The 27,899-nt window shown below is 39.1% G+C and overlaps 1 protein-coding gene across 1 annotated transcript in view; it reads right to left on the bottom strand.

The window, feature by feature from the left end:
* The window catches only part of NRXN1 (neurexin 1), a 1,005,506-nt gene that overhangs the window by 531,006 nt on the left and 446,601 nt on the right, over positions 1 to 27,899 (bottom strand). Inside the window, exons 8-11 of the mRNA XM_081100745.1 lie at positions 25,798 to 26,236; positions 11,400 to 11,783; positions 5,655 to 5,858; positions 3,107 to 3,133 (exon numbers count right to left, since the gene is read on the bottom strand). Of these exons, the coding sequence (XP_080956871.1) occupies positions 3,107 to 3,133; positions 5,655 to 5,858; positions 11,400 to 11,783; positions 25,798 to 26,236 (1,054 nt within the window). The remainder of the gene's footprint in view (positions 1 to 3,106; positions 3,134 to 5,654; positions 5,859 to 11,399; positions 11,784 to 25,797; positions 26,237 to 27,899) is intronic.

Below are 27,899 nucleotides of genomic sequence, written 5' to 3'. Positions count from 1 at the left end.
GGTCCCCTCCCAGTCCACAAATCTGCAAACAATGACCTTAATCTAATTCCAAGTTGTATATGTCACATATATTTTAGGAATGACATAAGCTAATGGACATCAAAGAGCTGAGATTGGTCTGGGAATATCTGCAGAGATATTCGGTTTGTAATCTGAAACAACAAAGCATGTGTTTTGACAGTGAAATGATCACTATTCATAGAGAAGGTTCTTTTTTCAAACGTACCCTCTCCACACATAAAAATAAGCTTCTGAGTTTTAAATAAAAACATGTAACGTTTCTTGACAGCTTCTATTACGGGAGAAATATTGGCCACAAAGAATCTGACAGAGATGGTCTTTGGAATTCAAATCTGCCCTTTCCCAAAAGAACCTTAGCCAAAGCCTGTCCATGAAAGAGTCTGTTGTTGTATCTAAACTACTGACACTGGAAGGGCTGAAAAGGAAACATATCTGCCAACTCTTACCCTCACACAGGTCTGAATACCGCCAGCCAGATGTTCTCCCCCCTCACCTACTGCCTATTCTTCAATAGCAAAGATTGGCCAGTCTGGTACTATGCCTCACTTCTTTTGCATATCAAGGAACATCTGCTGTAAACTGGGGTTGGTGGGGTGGGATGGAGATGAGGAAGGATGGCGCCACTATAGGAAATAGAGCAATTCTGAGTATAGAGAAATTTGGGGAGGTTTTCATTAAAACTTAATCATTTAAAGTTTGGTATTAACTCTCAACGCAAGGTAATCTTTTATGTTATAGTTTATATATTTCCAGCAGAAATATTCTTAAAATAGATCAATTAAGGTATTTCCTATTAATTTCATAATACAGCTGATATCTTCTTACGTTTGGTATAAATTTTAGAGACGGTGGTGGTATATGGCTGGGATTTAATCAACGTACATTCATCTCAGTTTCATACAAACTTATGACTCAAAGGTCATAAATGTCATACATGAACTTTCATTGACCTTCAAGTTATACTGCAATGCAGATATTTTTATTTTTTATGGGGTAGGAAATGCACTCCCGGTGGAAATCTCTGCTTATTTAATCACTGTGAGTTAGATTTTCATTATTAGACATAAAATGTCCTCCCTCTCCTCAAAGTTGAGTAATAACACAAATTCTTGATAGAACTTGGGCTTCTTGTTAAACCTGCCCAAGGTTCCACAAATAAAACAAAGGAAAAGGAAATGAAACGTTACCTGATCATTGAATGCTCTTTCCTGGGACTGCTGCCAAGTTAAGGCATTTGCAGTCCTGTACAAGGTGTGCACCGAAAGGTGTGTCACAGTCATTCATTTAATTCAAGTAATTTAAATGTAGCACCTCTTAAAAGGGGGAAAATGCCACCCACCAGCAAAGTTTTTTATCCTTAAAGATGATATGCTCAGTAATATCCAGAGAAAAAAATGACTATACTTAATATCAGACTCCTATAAGCCAAATGAAGGTAATGCATGAATGTAGTAGTTAGACTAGAAGCATGTTTTGAAAATTAATTTATGTAGCTGAAGAACACAGTTCATTTCATTGGATTAATTTCCATCAAACACTAGCATTTACGTGGTTACATTTATAAATTGTAAAACCCATGTTTTATTGTAAGAGCACATAAAGCAGAAGTCTAAAACGAAACATGTTTTCTCACATGGATTTCCTAAGATTCGGGAAGAATCTAAATATCTCCAGCTGCCTTAAGGCACAGATCTGTGTGAGTTGCCACTTGGCCTGCATCTGTGCCCCAGAGTTGAAGGCAAACTGGACCACGGGATTCGAGCTGCAAGTCTGTGCACCTGCTCAGGAGTATGACAGAGAAGAGACGGGGTTTGAGAGGAGATGGGGTGTACCTGAAAATTCCACTTGCAGAGTTTTGACAGATTATTTCAGGAGCTATTCTGTTTGAGATGGTAGTTTATGAATGTAATTTTTCTGAAGTCATGATTCCATGACCTTTTTCTTGCTATGATCAGAGACCGTCTTTTTTGCTATTTTAAAATGAATCTGAACGTATGTGAAGCAAATATGAATGATAAGAAGCACAGTGTTGGAAGTTGTAAAAATTCCATTACATAAAGCATCTCGTTTTGTCAGCATTGAGACCACCATTTATTTGTTCCTCAGAGGATAGCTTGTTGCCACTTGGAAACACAGCCCGTGGTTTGGGGTTTAGACTCCATCAACTCACATTCAGCGCTTTATAAGGATAGAGGCAATTTTTTTTTTTACTGATTATTACCATGAGAGATTAGAAGCTTGTGAGAACCATTTATTTAAATAGCTAACAATTCTGTTAACATTGGAGGAGATTCTTTAATGTGGTCAGCAAAACCTGGAAAAGAAAAATCTAAATATTTATGTAAAGAAAGGAAATAAATGTACTCTTTAGATAAGACTACAACTCAAAATAAAATCACAGTCCTTATATCCTTTCAGGTTCTCTAGTCCACAATCAAATAAAACTCAGTCCATGCATCTTTTCTGACTAATCATTTGGCATGCATACCACAGATTTAGTTATTTTTGCAGATATATGATCAGGATGTAAAAATTCATCATGTAAATACTCATTAGAAACAAGAGAAACTTCTTTAGACAAGTAATTTTCTGTATATTTATAACTTGGAAAAACACATTTTCCTATGTAAATGGTTGAATTTAGAAAGATTTAATACTAACTCTCAAAATGAAAGGAATTACATGTTTTTCTATATTTGTGTTAAGAGATAAAAACAATATGTGAAGGAAATAGGATCCATAGTATTTTCTCCAAATTTGGTCATGAAGAAGAGAGATACTAGAGTCCTAGATCTGGCAAAATACAAATTCTACTCGCCCTATCCAAAGGTCTATAGAGGCGTTTGTACCTCATGCCAAGAAACACTTGCCGCCTCTTTTGCCACTTAGCGGTAGGGACTACAGCTGTTAAGTCTTCAACTGGACAGATTTCAAAATGAATTTTTACAACCCAGATGATGGACTGATATACGTCAAAAGTGAATTCATGAGTTTTATAAATGCCTTTCTCTTGCTCTTTTTTTTCTTGACTAGCTTACATCATAATGGAGGAATAACATTTTAAGAATTTTGAATAGGCACTTACTGGAATTACAGTTAATCCTGATACAATCTAGATGGGGAAGAATAGATGAAAAATGAAAATTTATCCTTCAAGGTAATAGCTGCAGACATCCAATAAAATCACAGTCCACCCTTCCGGGGACAGACACATGCAAATATGGCCACTCCATAACTTTACATATTTCTAGAACCCAGATTCATCGTTATAAAACTTCGCCATTGGAAACAACATCGGAAGGTTTGAAAAATGGCCAATTCAAACAAAGCTACATGGTGACAAATCTAAGTGGAATAAAGAATTGTTAACTGTCAAAGATGCTTGACTTGGACTGGCTGCGACTTCCTCCCCATCTGTGAAAGAACAGATCCTTGTTTTCAGCGTAATTAAAAAGTGCTCCGTCACAACGGGGTGCAGGTGCAAGCTCAGCAAAGCTCAGACATCTTGGACCTCCAAAAGCTAGTATCCCACAAAGGCCATCGGATTCCTTCAGGATCGGGGTGGTCAATGGAGAGCAAGTGGAAATTATTCTCACCTCACCCTAATGTCTTATTTTGGTTTTGCTTGGACAAAGAGGTCACAGCCCGAAGTTGGCTGGATCCCACGTCTTGTATCAATCAGAGGAGGAAAGAAACGCTATATTTCTTTTAGAAACTCTAGTGGCTAAGCAGTAGTGTCACTGCTCAGAACATTCCTCAGCCTATGCCTCTCTTAGGAGCTAACAGTGTCATCTCTATGCAATAAGTGTCATGGCTGATGCTGCTATTGATTTTCCCTTTCTGCTACTTGCTTCTTATGGAAGAGCAGGTTCTTTAAGGACAGGATGTCTGATCTGAATAACACAGGCTGTGGTTACAAGGGTTATCTTTAAAGACTGTGTGGGGTGTTTTATGCTTATTTCATGTATAGATAAATATTTGTTGATTTTGGTTGTAGAATTTAATGCCTTTGGGGAACAGGAAAAAGATAAACCTAGATTCTGTTTCCATGTAGCTGAGTTTGTCATGTGTCGTCAACCGCATCAGAAAAGTGGTTGCAAACAGCCAAGGACCAGCATCTACACCGCTCTTTCCACAGAATGCTTTGCTGTTGGAAAATGTCCAGGAGTGTTTCCACTTTGGCTAGCAGCCCCTTTACTGCAATTAGTCCATTTATTTTGATTGGCTGTAGTAACCTATCATGGTCACTAGAGGGAACTCTAACAGAACAGAAAATGAGTCCTGTGTATTCTTCAGTGATCGTTGAAAAACACCCTTATTATCTAACTTAATTTAACTAATACTAATTGAATATAATGAAAAAATTATACATTTTATGAGCTATCACTCTGCCGAGCACAATTAGAAAATGTAGGTGGGGTTTCTATAAATGCCTTACTTCCTCACATTGCCTCCTTTTTTTAAAAATCTACATAGTTTCTCTGCTTATTTATTTTCTCTGTTTATTAAGTTTTATGGGTGTTTATTGCTGCTTCCAGGTAATACAGTAAAACCTCATTAATGTGTGCTCCTCTTGGAGTTAATGATAATATTGAAAATTATTGGGCAGATTATTTATAATTCTTCATTCAGTCTGACTATAGACAACCTGAAAAGAATTAAACAAACAAATTGGGAAAGGTCAAGTTTAGGGAGAAAGCTGATTTCAACTACTTTACTATGTATTGATGGCCCAACCTGCATGAAACAATGTGCTAATTATGGATAATTCTTATCCATCCATCAAAGCCAGCCTAGTAACACCTTTCCTTAACAGGATTTTTTTTTCCAGCTATTAATTTGTGTTTTGAATGCAATTGAAAATCAAACTGTTTAATTTTTGCTAATTCTACAATTCAGAGGTTTTCTTAATTCGGCCTGGCCTTCCCCCATGTTTCATCTGGGCTGTTGAGGTTTTACTGTAGCGACTCTTGCCTAACTCTATAATGAAGCAGGAAAGCATTATTTTTCTGAAGAAGAGCCTGTGTTTTCAGTGTTCTCGTGGCTGTTTGCCGAGGGCCGCAGACTTTGGGCATTGAAGGGTTGTGGATTGCTGTTTGATAGCAGAATATCACCACACAGAATTTCCAAACAGAAAAGATGAGCTACCACACAGGTGACTACTGAAAGGAGAAGGCCATGGAATAGAAGAAAAACGACTGTTGACCTAGATCACAGAGTGGAAATTTGGTATTTGGTGCATATGTTATCTCAGTAGATATATCTGAAAGGATATCATCTATAGCCAATCAGAATGCCAGTAAATATCGTAATAGGAAATTCGATTTGAGGCCTCTGCAAGCCTAATGATTCACATTTTCAATTAACCTCATTGATATGGATGGCTTCCTTTCAAGAACCCTCAGTGGTAGGAGTCACAAGACAGTAAATTATGGTAAACAAACAACAACAATAACAACCACAACAAAAACAATAAAAAGATGCCCCCAAAACCTAAATCAAATTAAATGATGGAAATGAGGCCATTAAGTGTTTTAACTTTCCATGGCACACAGGCTACTCGATCAATGTTGGCAGGCAGAACGGAACAAAAAGTGGAAGGTGTTAGTTCAATGGGGAAGGTGAGTTGTTACCTAGGTTGACCGTCAGTTTCACACGCCCTGCGTCCAGCTCCAGGCGGAGGGTGTCTGCCGAGTCCCTGGAGGTGGTTGCCATGAGAATGCCATATGCACGCTGGGATCGAAACCGTAAGGACACATCCTCAGCCTCTGTGTGCATGACCACGGGGAGCTGGATCTTCATAAACATACTCCCATCGTAGCTCAGAACCGTTGCCTCTGTAGGTGAGAAATGAATGTAAACATTCTTGGTCCATTCGGGCATTCAGACTTGGAAAAGGAAAGGAGCGACCTACTAAAGTCTTTCAGAGAGAACACAAGACTACAAGCTCAGCTCGTCTGCTTCAGAAATGAGCAATTCTTCGTTAAGCTGAACAGAGGGGTCACAGTAGGGAGGACGTTCCCCGTGAAGTACCTGCTAAAACCCAGGAGGAAACATGGCTGCACGTTCCTTTTCATTCCCATAGCACTGTCCACCTATAGCATTGATCGTGTTGGATCATACATGTTTTCGTATGTGTCTCTCTTTCCAAGAGCAGAGATCGATTCTGCTGTGTATCAGCAGTGTGAGCCTGGTTGGAAGCTCGGGCAACTATTTAATGAATGTTTATACGGGGCTCGGCCAACCACCAGCTCTGTAAAGCCCGCCTAGGCTCTGAGAGGATCTCATTTGCTGGAACAGGATCTGTAAGGCCTTTGTTCTCCTTAAAAGATCATGATTCTAAGGGCACTGAATTAGAACTTAAAACTACCTGTGGCCACAACCTTGGTATCCTGAAAATATGAAGCTATCACTAAAACGTCAACGACGATGTACTTCCTAGAGATGGCAGGTGGGATTGAAGAGCCTGTGTGGGTGAGTGCTACTAAACCGAAAGTGGAGTGCTTTCTGAGGGAAGCTGCTTCATACAGTGTGAAACACATAAAAAAAGCAAACAGCAAAAACCGTGGGTCACAAACTGACTGCTTTAAGAAATCGTCAGCACCCCTGAGTGTTAAACACTGTATGTGGTGGTGGAATATTGCAAAACAAGTGTGAGTCATACTGCTCCTTCATTGGTTCTCAAAACTCAAGACTATCATCTAATAAAAGAAAAACTACCTGGATTTTTCTAACCCTTTTCTGTGATCTGGGCCCAGTCTGTCTCTCTGGCCTCATTTTTTAGCATCACCCCCCCCCCCATCCCCAACACACACACACACATACACACACACACACACATTAGTTTAGTAAAACCCAGACACACTGATTTCATCTCTCAAGTATTTGAAGTGTTTGCACTCTGTCCTAGCAGGCTTCACCCCAGACTTTATATGGCTGGTTCCTTCAGCATCCCTGTCTCTGGTCAAATGTCACTTCAGAGAGATATGCTGCAAGCACTCCTTTAATCTTCCCCCCAGTTATTCTATATCTACTTACCGCTGGAGTTTTTAATTACCCTTTCTTTTTTGTTTATATAGCATTAGCTGTCCTTGCCCTATAAAATCTAAGTGCTGAAGTGTGGTGAGGACAGAGGTTGGATGCTCCTATTCATTATTCCATCAGCAGCTCAGAGCCCCAGAGTGCTAGGCACACAGCAGAGGCTCAACGAGCACGTACTGAATGAATGATTGCACTCAATACTGAGGGTACATGAAAGAACGTCCTTCAGTCTGGTTACCAAGCTTACATATATGCTCACTAAAAAAAATATTTATTCTGCCTATTATAAGTGGAGTCTAATTTTGGTAATAAATATGAACAAAATACTAAAGTCTACTTTGAAGTTTATAATTGTGCTGCAAAAGATAGATTAGGAAAGGGGTCTATTGTCCAAAGTAGGGGTCCCATGGCTAGGCCCTGACCTAAGCACTGAGAAAATAATACAATCCTTTAAAATATAGTGGTTCTATATCAGATCATTTTCCAATTAGAGAAGAAGTTTCCCAGATGCAATATTGCAAAACACAGAGTTCAGTGCCGAAAAATCTAGGAGAACTAGCTCTAAAAATAATTAAAACATGATTGCAAAGTTTCAGTGAACTCTATAAAACAACAACAGAAAAAGTGCTTCTAGTATAATCCTTAGAGAAATTTGATCTTTACTATTTCTTATCCTGAACTACAGACAATTAGTGTATATGTCTATAAAACAATATGTGAATACAAGTTTAAAAGCCATTATCAATTGTTCAGTTACTGTGGTATCATACAGATAAAAATACAAAAATATTTTTAGTTTTCGCTTGGTTATTCAGTCTGTAAATCAGTCTCTATTATTCAATACTCATATTTTAAATGATCTCAAGTGAGAACTGTGCAGCAATATCTAACCCCTGATGACAATTCACAGCCATGTAGCTTAATTTGATTAAAAGCTAAGTAGAGAAACATCCTTTTAGAAATATAGAGGTCTGGCAGTGGATCATAAATACAGACTGAAATCCAACCCAAAGTAGGAAAAATAATTAGGATCATTAGCCTTTACCATTCTCCAAAAAGCAGCAGGAATGAAATAACAGAGTAAAATAAAAAAACTTGAGAGCCCCTGATTGTCATTTTAAACCATTCTCAACGTGAAAATAACCTGTTGATAAACGACAAATGAATGCCGAAGTGATTTCTCATAATTGGAATTAATTTTTAATTAGACAAGAAATAAAAAATGCACAAGGTTGTAGCCTAGAGTTGCCAAATAAATGGTAAACAACATTCTGACATTTGAAGGTTATGCTATTTGGCAGCATCTTTTAACATCAGTAAAATTATTTTATCACTTAGAATACAAAAGAGTCCTTTAAATGGCCAATTCCAAGGCAATAATTCCCGGTGGGGGCAGAAAAGTTTCCACCTTGTCTCTTAGATCTCCTTTTCCTTTGTCCTTAAGTTTGATAAATTTGCTCTTCTGTGTATTCCTTCTCGCTTGCCGTCTGAAGTGTACACCTGCGCTCAGTTTTGCCGAGAGGCAGTCACATATTGTGATCAACTATGAAAATCAGACAGGGAGCCAAATTATATTGCTCTGACATCTGTCCCTCCATCTGTTAGAATTTTAACAAACAAGTATAAAGTAGACCTCTGATTATACCATATACATATGACCCAAAATAACTTCTATATGAGCGAATCTCTACAAATTCCCAGTTTTATTTAAAAAAATAAATAAAGCGGGAGGGCAGGTGCTGCATTTAATTCATATTCTACTGAACATTATTTCTATATTACTCCTCCTTATGGGATCAATATACATAGACAAAATACTATTTTCCTACGTCAGCAAATATTCTGTTCTTCCTTATAAACACCTTTGCTTACTTAATGCAGAATGAAGATTTCCTATAATGGGATTACAGCTCCACTCCCCATGCTGAATTATCCATGGACTTGAACATGCTTTTTAATTACTTTGAATAATTATCTTGATATGTTAGTAACTATTGCTCAATAATAGTAAAATGGAAACTTTTTAAGTGCCTTTATTTTTATTCACTTCAAGAGTTGTCAATCAACTCTTATGTGCTCAACAATCATATGTGATTAGAGTATAAAGAGAAAAATCCCTTTATTTTGAATAGGAAACCCCGAGGGTTGGGCATGATCTTGTGTTGACTGAACTAGGGCAAAGCTGGGCACTGGGCAGAAGCCAGACGTTGTGGTATTGAGCATGACAGCACCCCACCCACATCTCCCTGCTCGCAGGAGATGCCGGAATATGAACAAGAAAATTAACTCTGAAAATCAAAGACTACTCACAATATGCCGGGTAGTCCAGAAACAAAAAATACACACAAGACGACCATTTCCTCCTCCACACACAACCAACCCAGAGACAAAGAAATCTGTGGAAATTTCCAGCCATCTGTCAGATAAAAATGTATGTCGAATCCCAGTGATGAAGCTTGCTATTAAATTCTCATTTGCAAATCTGCATATGCTTGCCACCCTCCTTCTAATTATCGCAATATATAAATATTCCCTTTCCCTCATTCTGGCTCAGGAAGCTCTACAATTTCTATTTTTATTTCTGCCATGTGTAGTAGCAGGGCACTGCCACAGGGTGGTGCACCATGCATATTTAACTGAAGGCTTCTGCAACTCCTGTGAGGGTGCAGCTATATCCTGTTCTAGTTTCACTTAAGCTGGAGGCATCAGAAATCAGATAGCTCTCTGGGTGATTAAAATAAAAACAAAATCTTCAATCATACAGGTCTGCTCATCTCACGTTATGACTAATTGTAACACATCTCATGAGCTTTGTCTCTTTGGTGTTACTGTTGGTCCCTTTGGCAATTTCTAAACACCAAACTACACAAACAAACGAGATTAGAAGGGAAAATGAGAAAACTTACAGAGACCACATGCACCTTGCAAATGAAAACTGCACAGAAATACCTAACCCCTAATGACAATTCACAGCCATTGCAATTAGGAAAATGAATGCATCAATGTTATTAAAATTTTTACCCATCTATTGACCCATCTAATTGTATAACAGAACAGAGATAGTATTTTGTTAGGTAATTTAAGGTGAGTATTTGATTTATTCTTATTATTTTTCATATTGATTCATGTTAATAATAGAGCTGATGAAATGACAAACCTCCTTATTCAGATCAAGAACTAAAGTCACATTTCAACTTGGGATTCTAGAAAATCACCACTTTGTCTCTAGAAAGTGTTACCTTAATGTTGTATTAAACTGTTGTAGAAATGAGGGAAGAAAAAGACTAAATATTCATAGCTGAAAAAATAGATGCCGGTTACTTTGAGGTTAATGGCTAACAGCGATGTTATGTAGAGTGTGAGAGCACAATGGAAAAACTCATCAATATTTCTTCATATTGATTTTTTGTGTTCCATTGTTGAAAATGAGTGGCAATGGGAGTAGCGACTAAAGCATTTATCTGAAACTCTTAGATCGATAGAGGTACATGCTGAGACCTACTGGTTCTGCTATTTCTCCCTTTAGCCCAGTCTGCAGATGAACTGTGACAGCCTTTACCCTTCACCCTCCCTTTAACCCTTATTCTTCTCCTTCTAAATCGAGAGGAAAGGAAGAAGGAATGTAGCTCAGTCTCTTAAGAGAGAAGGAAATGGAGGTGCCTGCTTAGAGCTTCTGCAGACACACAATGCCTTCATTTCATATCGAATAGGCAATGAATCTTCCGTGACCAGTTAGGTCTGGGGCAAAGGTAAGCAAGTGCCTTTGAAACTGGGGCGCACTTCTGCAAATGCTGGTGTAACTGGGGTGATGCAAAGTCAGCTTACTTTTCAAATGTCAAACCTGGGTAAGGTGACTGAAGTGAAATGAGCAGGCTAACCTGATTCTCCCGCAATAGTGTCAGGGAAGTTGCAACTTCCTGCTTAGCCTGCTTCTAATGCTACTAGTATATTTGAGGGGATAGATAGTAGCCCTGGATTCCATAAATGTGTCTAATTCATGCCTTTACTTTCTAGTGTCCTAAAATTTAAAAACTGGGCAAAAGAGAAAGCAGTTATTGTCTACCATACTGCTTAGGCTCATACCCTAGGATACAAAATACCCACATACTAGTATGTATTCCTGAAATATCCTTAAAAAGCTGTGTCTACCCGAATCGGGTCCTTTGAAGATCATTAAGGACGCATCAAGAACCTGTCAGGAGTCACTGCCCAGCTTGCAGGGAGCTCACTTCAGCAGGGCACACGTTAGGTGTCCACGGTCAATCTAGAGTTTAAGGTCAGTGTGCAAGAAGCTTTTATCTCACGGGAGTTCAGCGGCTTGGTTTTGGGACTCCTACCTCTCTCGCAGGACCTGCCCAGGTAGCCTGTTCCGGAACAATCGCAGACGTATCGGTTCCACCCATCCCGGCACATGCCGTTGTTTTTGCAAGGGTTGCTAAGGCACGGTTTCGCTGTTTCCCTGGAGCAGGAGGGCTTCACTCCAGCGGTGCTTTGCACTTCAGCCATTTGCCGGATGTCTTTGCTCTGGCCGTCGATGAACAGATCCCTGATGCAGCCCACGTAGCCATAGTTGAGCAGAGCAGTCCACACCTCGGTGGGGAAGACGAGGCCGGCTTTGTTTTCTGGGAGGCCCCCCAGGTACAACTCATCATCCAGGTCCAGAATCTCACTCTCCCCGGGGGCAGTGTAGGGTGTGCGCAGAGTGTTGACAGAAATGGTACCTGTGGCAAAGACAGGAGACACACAGATCTTTACAGCGTGCACCGTGCCCTACATACGACCCTTTCCTTCTCTCATGGGCCTCCGGGTGATCTCCTAGAGGGCACAGTTTCACAGGTTTCTTTCTATTCCTAGTGTATTTGTACTTCTCAGTGAAACTAACAGAGACTTGTGGAATTAAGGCAGGCTGTAAGTAAAATGATTCTACAGGCATGCCTCATTTTATCACAGGTGGCTTTATTGCACATCACAGCTGTTACACTTTTTATAAAATAAAGGCAAGACCCTCTGCTAGCAAAAGGATGACTCGCTTTATTGTGGTGGTCTGGAACCAAACCCACAATATCTCTGAGGTATGCCTGTATTTGACTTTGGGAATAAAATCCAAAGTGCACAGCCAACACAGAGTGTTTGTCAGCCTCTCATAGTTTAGCCAGGAAAGGAAGAAAGGAAGGAAGTGAAGAAGGCAAGAGAAATTGGCATTCCATATCACTAATAGTCAAGAAAGAAAGAGACAGAGAAAGGAGGAATCGACATTCTGTACCACTCAGGAATAAAGGCAGACTCTCCCTGGTTAGCACTCGTTTTTAAAGCTGGTACACACCTGTGAACTAAGGAAAGATCGTGTGCATCCATCTTAAACTGACTTGATTGATTTTACTGAATATAATAGTTTGAGTGATTATCTATGTCAACACCTGACTTAATCATTCTTAGCCACATGAATCAAGCAATTAACTGCTAAGCCCTTGGTTTACTCATTCCATATATGGGCATAATAATATGACCTACCTCACATGGTTGTTCTGAGTATTAAGTAAATAATACTAGTAAAGTATCTAAATAAATGCTGTGTCATGATTAATCACAAGAACCAAGTTAAATTTGCTGTTTATTTTTTTTACCTTTTTAAAAATTAATTTTAAAAAGAGGAAAGGAGAGAGAGAGAGAGAAACATTGATCAGTTGCTTTCCACATGTACCTCGACCAGGGACTGAACCCACAACCTGGGTATGTGCCCTGAACAGGAATTGATGCCCCCACCTTTTGGTGTACGGATGACACTTCAACCAACTGAGCCACACCAGCCAGGGCTGCTGTTTACTTTTTAAAAATCAAACTAGTTACTTATCTAAATTGACAAATTTTCCCTGCTCACTCCAAATATAAGAAGAAAATAATTCTATTAGTTTATAAATACACAGGACCCTGGCCCTAAGCATAGGAGGAAGAGTAGACATTCACATGGGATTCCTTGAGGATCACAGAAAAATACTTGTGGAATCCATTAAAAGAAGAAAGAAGGGGGAAATAAAGAAAGATGGAAGACAGATACAATCAAAACCTCCTTCCTGTACCACCAGACTACTCAAATTCCCACCAATATTCTATCTCCAGAACGATCTTCGTAAAAGTGCAAATATGATACCGGAAAAGACCACCACACTGACCCATTACTGGGTTATCCCAGATTCCTCTCAGGTCTAGGGCTTAAAGCCTAACAGGAGGAGTCTGAAGAGAGAAAGTGGATTAGAAAACATCTGGTGCCATGCCCGCCACTGACATAGAGCCTCGGGGACTTAGGGGGCGGACACGCAGGAGAGGCCGAAAGACAGAGGATGGGGACAGAAGTAGGGACAGGCAGGGAAAGCGTACTGTGGGTGGGAAGATGCATTTCAGTTGTTTCATGGGATACCTGAGACTAGCTCCACATGAAAATACAGCCTGTGATGAATGTGAGACGTGCATCTAACTGAGGGCATGGCTGCTGCCTCTGTATGGTACCAGGGGCATTCCAGACCCCAGCAGAGGGGCGCTCCGCAGCACGGGCAGTGTAACGGGCTCTGTGTGAGGGAGGAGGGCGTGGGAGCCGCCAGCAGAGAAGGGGCAGGTGGCCAGGTCATTAGAGGACATCTGTCTCTCTAGACTTCCACAGAAAGAAATGAAGAAAGCTCCTAGGGGAGAAACACTCAAAGGTATTGCTATTCCGGCCTTCCAACGAGGAGCGTGTAACCATCATTTCAGAAGGAGACGGCAAAAGGGAAAGCGACAAAGTACTCATTTTTACTGTTCACATCTGTGCAAGCATCTAGAGGAAAACTCATTTAGGGACAAGAGGTAGCATGAGATCCTACTGAGAAAAATATAAAGCATAGCAATCTGTGGAAATGAGAGGTATAATTTTGAGAGAGTGAATGGTGACACTTCTCTAAATAGAATTTCATTACATATATTTTTAACTGTCCAACATGCCCAACAGGAAGCAGGTTAACAGATGATCTCCTCTCCCACACAGCAGCTAATGTTAAGTTAGAAAATGATGAGACAGGGAGTGCTAATGACAAAAGAAAAGGTGGACGTTAAAAAGAAATGTTCTGCCCTGGTCTGGTAGTTGAGTTGATCAGAACATCATCCAGATACACCAAAGTTGTAGGTTCCATCCCCAGTCGGGCCACATACAAGAACCACCCAATGAGTGAAAAAATAACTGGAAAAAAATCAATCTCTCTCTCTCTCTCAAATCAATAAATAAAATTAAAAAAAAATACTATATGAGAAAAGCAAAGAGTTGTGTGGCAAAGGATTGGGTGCAATGAACACAGTGATTTGTGTTTTTAAGATAAAAGGGTAACACCCCTTCTTCAAATTAGTTCAAGAAGGCCAACTGGAAATCTATAATAATAAAAAAAGCATAATATGCTAATTAGACCAGATGACCTTCTGGGGCTGTGAGGGAAGCCCGGGTCCCCAGTGCCTGCTGACGGCTGGAGGGAAGCCCAGGTCCCGGGTGCCAGAGGGAAGCCGGTGTCAGCAGTCGGGGGAAGGAAGGCTTACTCTTGCACGAATTTCGTGCATCGGGCCTCTAGTGAATATATAATATTCAGAGAGAGAGAGACACAGAGCAAGTGAACAATAAAAAAGTTTTACAAGAGTGGAAATATGTTCTTAAAAATATGTAACTTTTCCCACATGCTTTTTTATTCATGGAACAAACTTGTTTTAGTTCAGGGAAGAAAAGGAAACACTTGGAAAAACTGTATTGTCCTTATTCATGATGTTTTAAGTCTGACGCTAAGAGGATGCTTGAAGGATCCCTGAGATGAGGGAATTCAGTGGTTTGCATAACACCCACTCTCTTTGACTCCCACATAGTTCCAGAGCTGGGTGCACCATGCAGTTTCCATATTCAATGTGCCCACACTCTCAGGGGCAACACTGCTGCCAGGTACTTCTGATAATCACCTCTGAACTGTTAGACAGTGAGAATGTGTGACTAGGCTCTGGACTTTACTTATAGTGTCTTAGGGTCTGTTTTGAACAAAGCATTGTAAGAGAGTTCAGAGACGTTTTCATGAACATACTTGTTGTGGCCAAACTCTAACTTTGTGATCAGAGTTTTTTGACCACACACCTAAAGTTAATCCACAGGTTTCTTCACATATAGCCCAGTGCACACATGCAAACATGCTTACACACACACACACACGCGCGCACACACACACACACTGGAACAAAAGTTTAATAGAAAAATATTGAACACTACTACCACTGAGGCAATCTGGTATTTTCTTTCTAGTATATAATTTTATTAATACAAATGCTAGACATAACTCTCCAAATTCACTTTAACCCCAGGTTGTAAAGACACGGATTGAGAGGTTATTATCATAATGATAAGGATGTTCTTCCCATAGTTCCATAGTATCCCTTTGAGAGACAATTTTAGAATTCTCATGGGAAGAAGCAACAATGAACGACAAGAAAGAAAGCGAAAGGAATATAATCCAACTTTCAACCCAAATATAATCCAAGGGGAACTCAAGCTTTAATTTAGGCCTGGGTTCAATGTAAGGAGTCACATCCAGCATATGCAAGGGTCAGATATCATCCCCACCCTGTATTTAAGAACATTTCTGATCATAAATAATAAATTCACATTTTATGTGAAAGTGTATGTAAAAGGGGACAAACTATTGAAGACAGTTCTTAGTTATAAAAGTCGAAATCAACTTTACAATTTGATCTGCTATTTATAACCTGTTCCTTTTCACTTTTTTTTTCCATCCAATTTTTCTTGGCTACTCCACTTCAAAAGATTAGCTTACAAGGTGTGAAGAAACATGAAGTGAAGGTGAGATTTAGAATAAGTCTATTTGGTTTCAAGTTTTAAATTACTGTAAAAGTATAAGTGACTGGGAAGTAAGTGGGTAGGAAATGGTGGGCTGTAATGGGAACAGCTTTTGCCTGGCCACAGGAAACCAATTTTCATGCTCCTGCTTTGCAACTAACTAGCTGGCAGGTTTAGACAAATAATGGATTCATTAGGCTCCAGTGTGGCTCTTGTGCAAAAATAAAGGAATTGACTGGAGGGTCACTAGGGTTCCTTTTTGAATAAAATTTTTGAAGTTACTGCTTAAAATAATTTTTAGCGAAATATCAATTTTATCAACCAATAATTCTGATACACCTCTCATTGCAGAAGAGAATCAAAACCTACAAACTTAAAAATGTACTTGGCAAATTCATAGTCTATTAACAAAACCAAAATCAGTGAAAAGAGGTAATCCTTTTTTATCAAGCTAATATGCTAATTAGACCGAATAGCAGAACAAAGGTCTGGAGGACCTCCCAGAGGAAGCCAGGACTGCAAGGGGCTGCGAGGGCCAGGCCCCTTGCATGAATTTCATGCATCGGGCCTCTAGTATAAGTGATAAAAGCATAATGGAGTATTAATTATATTGTATAAAGCAAAATATAGAATTCTCATAATATATAGATAGTGGGGACAAAAAGACCATGATATTAACAATGGAAGTTTTGGAGTCTTGGGGCTATGAGTGGATAATTCCTTTCTGCCATCTTAATTTTCTGTGTCTTTTAAAAAAATGTCATGTGTTAGGTTTAACAGAACTCCTCCTGTTCTGCATTATGCACTAAAATAAACTTTATTTTAAAACAAAAATATAGTATATTGTTTTCGACTTACTACTATATGTTTTCTGCTTACTTGGAGTCACGTCACTCATAAGCCCACGGATTTCAGGAATTAAAGCAATATATGAAGAAATAAATCTTGGAACAAAATATAAACGTTTGAAAATATCTGTGAGAGGCAAGACTGACAGGAAAAGGGCAGCTCATACACTATAGATAAGGGTGTAAATTCAAACAGTTGATAAGTAAAAAAAAACCTGTCATTATCTTAAACATTAAAATGCAATTAACCCAGCAATTACAGTTATCAGAATCTATGCTACAAAAATTCTGAATGTTACACATAAAAACATAATATCGACTTCCTTTATAAATTAGTTTAAAACAGTGAAAGTTTTTAAAAAGCTAAAAGTTAAATGTCCATCAATAGAGAAAGAACAAGTAAATACGTATTATGTTCAAATGAAGGGATATAAGGTGTCACTACAAAAAATGGCATAGAAAATATTCTCAGTAGGTTTTTAAGTCACACAATAATTGTTGAAAAATGATCTTGTTTATGGAAAAAATAAGCTCTAAATTTATTTCATATGCATAAATCTATTTATAGTTATATTGATGCATAGAAAAATACTTGGGAATTTCTTAATACCAAATTATGTTAATGGTTACCATGAAGGAGGTAGTGAATTGATGAGGGAAGTGTGTGGCAAATGAAAACGTTTTACTTATGTACTTTTAAAATATATACATACATATATGTATATGTATGTATGTGTGTGTGTGTATATATATATTATTGATTTCAGAGAGGAAGGGAGAGGGAGAGAGAGATAGAAACATCAATAATGCGAGAGAATCATCGATTGGCTGCCTCTTGCACACCCCCTACTGGGGATCGAGCCTGCAACCTAGGCATGTGCTCTTGACCAGAACAAAACCCAGGACCCTTCAGTCTGCAGGCTGATGCTCTATCCACTGAGCCAAACCACCTAGGGCTACTTATGTACTTTTGAATTGCCTGAACATTTTCACCAACAGCACATATTTTTATGTTATATACATGCCATGTGGTAAGCCCATGAGCACATACATACTCACAGCAACATATGCATTAAAAAATAGATTTCGCTGGAAAAAAATAAATGCACAGAAAACATGTTAGTAAAATGATCATATACAATGGTCAGAAATAGTAAATATCAATCAAGTGACATATTTTGTAGCAATTAAAATATTATTTTGCCGAAGGTCCACAGATTTCCACTCAGCACTGAACAGAGAGGATCAGTGTGGCTGGGCGTGGTCAGATAACAGCCTGTTTCCGGAGAGTGCATTGACACAGCAGCCCAGGGTCTGCCCCTTAGCCTGGTAGGTCCAGAAAGAAGATTTGGTAGACTTAGAGAGCAAGGTTCCATCTTTCAGGGCTCAACTGATATTCATCAGGCCCATAAAACCTACGTATAAATTGAGAATACCAAGATATTAAGTCTCTATGAGAAAATAACTTCCATGGGATATGGAATGCCTCCTATGTAGATCTGCCAATATGATATGCCAATTTATGCTTATTTATGCATTTATGAAGGAAAATTTGTTACAGGAACCTGAATACTCATCTCTATATAGCTGGTCTATTTTGTCCCTCAACTCCAAACAGACTTACAATGAGAGCTAAAACTTAACCAAAAGAGTGGGGAACATGCCTTCTGAACAGGAAGAGTACACAGTAAGGCAATATCTATATATATAAAAGCCTAAGCAACTGGTAAGGCTGAACAACCGGAACGACTGGAACGATCAGTCAACGAGTCGCTGACACATACTGACCACCGTGGTCCAGATGATCAACACAGGAGCTGCCCCCTGGTGGTCAGTGTGCTCCCACAGCCAACCTCCCATGGCCAGCCAACCTCCCGCTGTCCCTCCCCCTGTCTGGCAGGCCCCATCCAGTGGGCGGCAGGCCTCCAGGCCCCTGCCAGCAGGCCCCCAGGCCCCAGCCATCAGGCCAGTAGGCCCTAGCCAGCCCAGTCCCAATCGGGACTTGGCAAGATGGCCCCAATAGGCCCTGATCACTGGCTAGGGACCCCACCCATGCAGGAATTTCATGCCCTGGGCCTCTAGTGTAGTAATATTAGCCTATGATGTTCTGAGATTCTTCTATATCTTATTTAAGATGACCTGTCTCCGGTCTCTACAGTTGGGATAAAGTAGTCAAGGCCCCTGAGCAGTTCTCAGATGAGTAGGGTCAATATTTGTCACTGTGATTTTCTTTTCTATAAACAAGTTAATACACTGAGTCCTACAAGCCTGGGAGCCTCGTTAAGGTCCCTCTGCCAAGCTCAGCTTTGATTCTCAGATGCTATTTTCATAACTCCCAGAGAATAAATGTTGTTGCAAAAAAAAGAGTTTATGACATAATTTAAACAAATAGCCTGATGAATTATGTTTATACTGTAATCTCAACTATATAAAATACATGTACATATTAACAAAGATTGGAAACAATGTGCCAAATTTAAAATGTTTTGAGCAGGGAAGACTGATGACTTTTTCCTTTTAAATATGTTCAGAATAAATACATAAGCACAAGCATTGATTTAATAAAATTTAATATAACAACCATCTAGTCATCAGAATAATTGATACATTATTTAGAAAATATCTCAGGGCTCCCTTGATGGTGAGTGGTTTATGGACATGAATACAAATTGAAGTTTTATAAATTTACTGAAAACTATTTTAATATATGCAACAGGCTACTGGGAAGGCATGGGAGGAATGTTTATAGTCAGAGGGCAAGTTCAAATCAAGATCTAAACAGAGAAAATGTCTAATGGTTGTTCAAGTAGAAATGTCTAAGAGTGGTGATTCCTGAATGCTATATGCAGAAATCAGTGCTGGTAATAGATCGCTAAAAAGTGCTATTCACATCAAACAGTGATTACTATAAACCTCTAATTATGTGCTCTAGAGAGAGCCTTGTGCCTTTCCCACTGTAATTTCTAGTTCTTAAACTGGAACTCTGTGACTTCAATTCAAATCTCAATGGCTTCTTAGCTGTTAAATGTAGGCTTACCCATGAATAACCACTGTACCCCGCTGTATATACACACACAGATTTTGACAAGAATAATGAGTTTTCTTTTTTATTTCAATGTGTAATGATGGTTTGCAAAAAAAAAAAAAAGACTGGCAGTTGGCTATGAAAATACTTGAGAGGATACCCTTGACTGAGCCAAAGAGCTTAACACAAATTTAAATAATATTCATGCCCCCAGAAAACAGTCATTAACCTGCCCTACGGGTTTGGCTCAGTGGATAGAGCTTCGGCCTGTGGACTGAAGGGTCCCAGGTTCAATTCCAGTCAAGAGCTAAGCATTCAATCTCCAGTAGGGAGTGTGCAGGAGGCAGTCAATCAATGATTTTCTCTCATCATTGATGTTCTTACCTCTCACTGCCTCTCCCATCCACTCTGAAGTCAATAAAAATATATTTAAAAAATAAAAATCCTATATAACAAAAGGCTAATATACAAATCGACTGAATGGCAGAATGACCGGTCACTATGATGTGCACTGACCACCAGGGGGCAGATGCTCAACATAGGATCTGCCCCCTGGTGGTCAGTGTGCTCCCACAAGGGGTGCGCAGCTCAGCCAGAAGCTGGGCTCATGGCTGGCAAGCTCAGTAGCAGTGGCGGGAGCCTCTTCTGCCTCCGTGGCAGTGCTAAGCCATCAGTCGGACATCCCCTGAGGGCTCCCAGACCGCAAGAGGGCGCAGGCTGGGCTGAGGGACCCCCCCCCCCCGAGTGCATGAATTTCATGCACTGGGCCTCTAATAAAAAAAAATAAAAAGCATGTGCAATTTAAAAAACAAACAAAAACAGTCATTAATCTCATCCTAATTTTAACACAATTCACACTTCAGCTAAATACCCTTGCAGTTATTTTCTATTGAATTTGGGAGCATAAAAGAGGGAAAGAGTAACTCTGGAAAGGGAGGAGGGACTGGTAAGGAAATGTAAGTCCCGCAAAGTTTGCAGGGTAAAGAGCCTCTTCAACCACATGCATTAACTCAGCAAGTTAGGACTTTTGCTCGGTCAAGTTGCTAAGCTACCCATGGGGGACATCCACTTTGGGAGGCACTCAAGTCATACACTCTGATCCACAAAAATCATGGCTGGACTTTGCATGGTCCTTCCTCTACCAGTGTCGTGTAGGATCTGAAAATGCCATCCATGGCTCAGCCTACTTGGCCTCCTATGTCATTGGTAACCGACTAAGCATGAAAGAAGCTACATTATACAGAGAGAACAGCTGTGCCCAAACAATATTAACCAAAGTGTGGGAATTAAAGTGCTTCTCTCCTTCCCATGTCAGAGATTGAAAACAGGGACATATAACCCAATGCAATTCATTGTTTTGATATTGAGTCCTAGTAAAGTATTCAGATGAAGGCAGTATTTCTCATCAAATAAGGGGTTCATATACCAATCTCTTATTGAACAAAGGACTGAAAAGCATATCACCAGAAAATGGATAGCCTTGTGACTATCTTCCTTGTCACTAGCATGCTAACTGTAGCTGTATATCCCAGTCGCCCAAAAGGAGTGAACACCTCCCCTCATGATTGATTTTCCTTCTACCCACATGTTTGCTAAAAGGCATGGGGACCTAATGACTAGCAGGGGTAGCAGTCCTATTCTCATAAAAGCTTGTCATTTTTGTGCCTGGCTTATCACCATTCCCTGGGTTTGGAGAATAATATTGTATCCTTAAAAGAGGGACAAGACCTGTTATCCTATAGTGTAATGTGTAAACTGCTTTCAGACAGAGGTGTAATTCCTTTAAAAAGTTACACTTAAACCATGGCTGGTTTGATTCAGTGGATAGAGCATTGGCCTGCAGACCAAAGGGTCGTCGGTTCAATTCCAGTCAAGGGCACATACCTTGTTTGCAGGCTCCTCCCTGGCCCCGGGCCCTGGTCAGGGCTCATGCAGGAGGCAACCAATCAATGTGTTTCGCTCACATCAATGTTTCTCTCTGTCATTCCCTCTCTCTACCACTCTCCCTATAAATCAATGGAAAAATATCCCTGGGTGAAGATTAACTAAAAAAATAAAAAGTTACATTTACAACTAAAAGGGTGCTATTCCTCTTCAAATGTAAGGATAATGTTACTATTTTAAAACATTAGAGGTGGGTTGCTACTGAGCCATTCACATGTTTTTATTCTTTATTTTCTCTTATAACAAATACTTATTGAGCCACTGCTATTATACAAGAAGTACTGGGACCTGTGGGTATAAACATAAATAAGAATCTGCCTCTCACACATGGGTTTCCATTATAAAATGTTTGCAGAATATTTAAAAAATAAGTCTATCCACCAAATACAGTTTTAACCCTATCTCCAACCAAGATAACCAAAAGTTATTAGCATCAAATGAATGGCCATGACTCTTATTCCTACTTATTTTTGCATGGTCAATAGCAAGAGGAATAATTCTTAGGTCTGGGCTCCCTCTACGTTAGTAACAGAAAAAAAATATAGTTCATTAAATGTTTTGAAATATAGTACTAAGGAGTATCCCAGACAAATCAATAGATAAGACCTTCATTGTTCATGAATTAGAAGACATCCCACACTGCCTTTTGTCTTGGCAGCACCATTTCCCCGCATTATATCAAGAGTAATTTTCATACAGCTTCTGAATATAGCTGATGTGAAAAATGAGTAAAATAAATTACTCCTTGAAATGATATGTTTCCTAGTTTTAACTGAGCTACAAATGTTCACATCTCACCAGCTTAACTCAAAAATAAAAGCTAGTATAGCGATTCACTCAATCTTTTAAAGTCTGCTTTACATCAAACCAATTTAGTGTGTAAATATAGAATTTAATTAAAATACTATATATAAAATATTAACAACTACAGTTATTAAAATTACATTAAACTCCCTTGAGCTTGGCCAACATAATATGAGCTTTCTTTCTTCCTTTTTTTTTTTTTTCAATTTAGTAAAGGGCAGAACTTGGTTTAGTGAATAAGTATTGGTTTTTATATTGTTTGTTCCAGTTCACTAATCTAAAATTATAATCATATAATTTTAATCATATAATCATAAAAGTACTTTGCCGTGAAAACAACACCAAACATAGTAACTTAAATTTTCCATTGGATCCCAACAAAAATCTCATGTTTTATTTGTTTTCTTTCTTAGCCCTCTTTGAAGACATCTCTTTCTTCTTTCCATCTAGCTTTGAGCTTTTCCAATGAGGGTATAAAAAGGACAGTTAATAAATTTTTGGTAATTTGAATGAATTAAAGAACTTTAAATAGACAACGTAGATTTTATTATGCTTGCGGATTAAAGTATCTATCTGATCGTTATTGTACTAGGTCACCCAGAGAACTTGGGGAAACTATTTAGATTGTATCACCACTTATGTCTGGAAAGAGTCAGATAGTTACCAGACTTAACATGGTGACAACTGCATAAGATATTTAAATTTAAGTCACCATTTGTACACCTGAAACTAATAAAATATTGTATATGAACTATAATTAAAATAAGTTTTAGAAAAGACAGGAAAAAAATATCCAGGTATAAGTCATCATTATCAAATAAATAATGGGTGGCTTATTTTCCTTTTTACATTCTTTTGCATTTCCTAAAATTTTGACATCAACCACGTATTTCTTCGGATAATTAGAAAATACCTCATTCGTACGGGAATGAAATACAACTGATCTGAAGTGTGGTATTATTTATCTCTCTGATCTTCCGAATGTTGTCCACTTAATTTGATCAGTTATGTGTTAGGTTGTAATAAAGTCTAAAAACCTACATATTCTCATAAATTAATTTCAAAATTTTATTCTAAATGTGCTTTAAGTCCAACTATGATATCCACCAGTTAGTATTCTAAAACAGAAGATTAGTCCATGTGCCTATCCTCCTCTACATCTTCTGTTTAAAAGTTCTTAAGTAGCAACTTAACTGCTAACTCTAGAAATAGGCTGAGGGAAGCCAAAGGGAGCACTCGCTCTATTGCAACATCACTGTATTCACACCAATGTACTCTTCTCAGCTTAAATCAGAAAAACATAGAGGAATCGAATTTCTAATGGAATCTGTATAGTAGAGCAGTCAAGAAAAATATTTTGCTGTCTACTGTCAATTATCTAAGACACTCGGGGAAAAAATGACATGGCATGAACTGTAACCATTGTCCTAGTGGAGTTCCGTAGAGAAATGAAAGAATGACAACATAGAGAGACCACGTTCCCAGAGAGTGAGGAATCAGAAACAGAGTATCTGAGATACCTGGGGTTCTGAGCTTTCTTCAATTCTTCTCCCTCACCGCCAACTCCCTCCTAATTTTCACACATTCCATATATTTATTTTATTGTGCAAAAAAAGAGATATTTCTAGGAAGGGAAACACAATCTTCTTGATTTGTAAACAGGAAAACAAGGTATAAATAATAGTGAAATCAGAAACTGTTCCATTGCAGAGAAGTAGCAAGTGATAAATGAGTCTCTGACCCCTCTCAAATAGGATGGTAATCACAGACTATTGGATCTGAAAGAAGCACTAAGTATCATCTGGTCTGTGGCTCTCAAATTTGGCTGATCATTAAGTCTGCTGGAAAGCTCTGCAAAAATATAGAATCTTAGGTCCCATCGCTGTCGATCCCACTTCACTGGGTCTGGGATCTGAAATGAAATTGGTCCTCCCAATATGTTTTACACAGCAAGCAATTCAAGCCCCCCCCCCCCCCCAAAATGCCTTGGCCGAGTTTCTACTGGTATCCAGTGGAAAATCCAGAGCGGGTGGTATAGTACATGTGCAAATGAGAGAGTTGGGGAGGGAGAGGAGAGTGGCTAGGTCTAAATTCAGTTGTCTTTTATTAGAAGAACATAATTTGATTTGTAAATGAGAGAATCAGATTATGGAAGCACAGAGTGAAGATGGTAAAAGAAGTAAGAAGGAATATATAGTTGTATATATAAAAAAAATTGTTTGCCCCCGCCCCCTCATCTTTCACAAATGCTATGATCTCTGCCTATATGATTCTTAGCAACTCACTGTTCCACCTCCCACCATGCTACTCATCTTCCTATGCCCCAGCAGTGGGGAACTTTTTTTCTGTCAAGGGCCATTTGGATATTTATAACCTCATTGGCAGGCCATACAAAGTTATCAACTTAAAAATTACCCTGCTATATTTGGTCAAACATTTAATTACCTCACCCCTAATTTAGTTTGGCAGGGCCAGACTAAATTATTTCATGGGCCTAATAAGGTCTGTGGGTCGGACGTTCCCCAGCCTTGCTATGCTCCCTACCCCACTCCAAAACACTTCAGAGTAAAGAAATTATTTTCTTTTAGGCCTTCCCTACAAGTCCCTTTCTTTCCCTGCCACACAAGCACACAGCTTCAGGAGAAAAGGTATAGCAAAACAAAACAAAACAAAACAAAACAAAACAAAACAAAACCAAACCCAGGTGGAATGAATCCCTATTGGTGGAATTCCAAACATCTTTCACCAGCAAGGAAAGCGACTTGGAAGCCAGTAGTTTTGCCAGTGTCCTTGAAATACAACTATATTAAAGTGTTTTTTGCTACCTAGTCCTAACTCGAATAAAAAGTGTGCTGTATTACACCAAGGATTCTCTGTATGGATAATCATTTTTTTTTCATAATTTAGATTTGCCATTTCAGGCACCTCCAAACACCCAGTTATGTAAATGTTCATCGGTAATGCCAGAACACTCAATTTTGTCATTTGTAAATTCAAGATAAAATTTCTTGCAAGATTGGACACGTGATTATCCAATAAGTATTCACTTAAGAAGCCATTTGAGCATTTGGAGTTTGATGCCCAACTATGATGATTAATTATCTCTTTCTATGATGTGAAACAGAAATAGCAACAGATAATTTCCTTTACCCTAAAGACAGAAATGCAGAAAATCTTTAATATGTCTTGGTTTTAATTCCTTAGGAAAGGAAAGGGGTGGATGGGATATTCCAGCAGATAAACAGCATGGGAAACAGATAAATTACCTGACCGTCCATCTCTCTGGAAGTCCACATGATACCATTCTCCATCATTCACCTTCTTCTGCAGGGCTTTGATTTTTATTGTACCTGACCCCATGTCTAGGAGGAGGTAGAGGTGGCCATCCAGCATCTCAATAGCAAAGAAGTCAACCTTGATCATCTGTGGGTGCTTGGCATCTTTTTGGTGTCGTGGCTTGCCATGGCTAAATAAGATGAGGCCATTTGGCTCTGTTGTGCGGAAATCAAATGATATGGAGCCTGTTTTCTTTGCATTCCATTTAGGCAAAGAGATGAAAGACTCCGGGGTTTCAAAGGTGATTGGGTCCAAAGTTGCAACATTCTCACATTTAAATGCCACTACTCCATGGATCTTCATCTTAGGGTCTCCTTGCTTGGCAAGTCGAGATAATTCCAGCCTTACATCATTATTTTTATATACAACCTGTAGGCAAAAGATAACAGTGAGAGACCAGCTCATAGTTTAATATTTAGAATGTGTTGTCATCAGCTCATGTAACTGGCGAGTAGATCAAGAAAAGGTACACAATGTTCAATGCCTTTTGATGTATAATGCCATGTTTTTCAGCCAAGTAAAATTCAAGTATCAACTCATTGAACAGTAACCATTCCAAAATAATGTCATTCATATAACGTGCCTGCACACACACACGGAAGCTGCCTGTAGTTAACTCAAATAATTTGAATAAATCTGCCGAGAGCTTGCATTTCAAGTATGTGTAGACTTGGGCTTATAAAAGCCATTTGCTTTCATTAGTTGACTATTATACGTTGTTTATTAAATACAAGTATTGAGGTTTTTCAGTCTTCTCATGTCTAAACTATCTGAAATTAAATACTTTTGCATAACAGTCCCTTACACTACAGAATCTCTGCTCGTGTCTATATATCCATGGTGATATACAGGATGGTACAAAAGTAGGTTTACAATGGTGAGTACATGAAACACAGTTTATTCTTTAATTATTGTTTATTAATCATTGTATTATTTTCCATATGAACAGCTGTAAACCTATATCGTCCCACTCCGTATATGTCATTTATAAGATAATCACAAGTTGAGGGGAAAAAAATCCTACATTTTCACAGAAAAATCATAAAATACAACTAAGGTGCAGAAGCTCGCTCTTGCCCTGCCCTACATTAGTAACTGTCTGAATAATGTTACGTAATTCTGGAACACGGTGTTTACTCTGGATCCATTCAACCTGGATCACTGGTGCTCCATTTCACTTTGAATGTAACAGATGTGGAGCAAAGTGTGTCCTGTACTGTCATTTCCTAAGGCACTTCATGTAAAGTGGTGGGTGGTGCTGATCACTGGTTCTGGGGTTGTTTTGGAATCCAGATAGCACCCTGGACAAATCCACTGGCAGGTCTCACAATATCACGCATCTGCCATCACATCACCTTAATAAATGTAGAGCGATTGTGACATAAGAATAAAGAGAGATCCATACCCTTTCTCCACAAAATGCATATCATGGATAATTACATTCCCCCAAAATGTAGGTCATACCGACATAAGGGTGCATCAGTTATCTATGTCCAGACAACTGTCTCAAATCTTTTAAGAGGGCACTCAAAATTTCACAGCAGCCAACACTGTCAGATTCTAAACTCATTTGTCCATGTGTAAAATTGCATTTATATAACAGAAAAAGTAAGAAAGCCTGTCTTTAACCAGGTCAACACAGCAGTTAATTCTTCCAAACCCAAGGCCAGCTGAGCCAAGAGTTAGTGTGGCTGATGAGTTTCCCGAAATGAGGAGTTAATGGATACTTTATTTTTCAGAGTGATTAAGAGTGCATGGTCTGGCCGAAACCGGTTTGGCTCAGTGGATAGAGCGTCGGCCTGCGGACTGAGGGGTCCCGGGTTCGATTCCAGTCAAGGGCATGTACCTGGGTTGCGGGCACATCCCCAGTGGGAGATGTGCAGGAGGCAGCTGATCGATGTTTCTCTCCCATCGATGTTTCTAACTCTCTATCTCTCTTCCTTCCTCTCTGTAAAAAATCAATAAAATATATTTAAAAAAAAAAAAGAGTGCATGGTCTGGCACTGGATTCCCTAAGTTCAAACATTACCTT

This window comes from Myotis nattereri, assembly GCF_964212035.1.
Source record: "Myotis nattereri genome assembly, chromosome: 10".
Classification (NCBI taxonomy): Eukaryota; Metazoa; Chordata; class Mammalia; order Chiroptera; family Vespertilionidae; genus Myotis; species Myotis nattereri.
The sequence above is the reverse complement of the archived record's forward strand: the minus strand, read 5'-3'. Positions and strand labels throughout refer to the sequence as shown.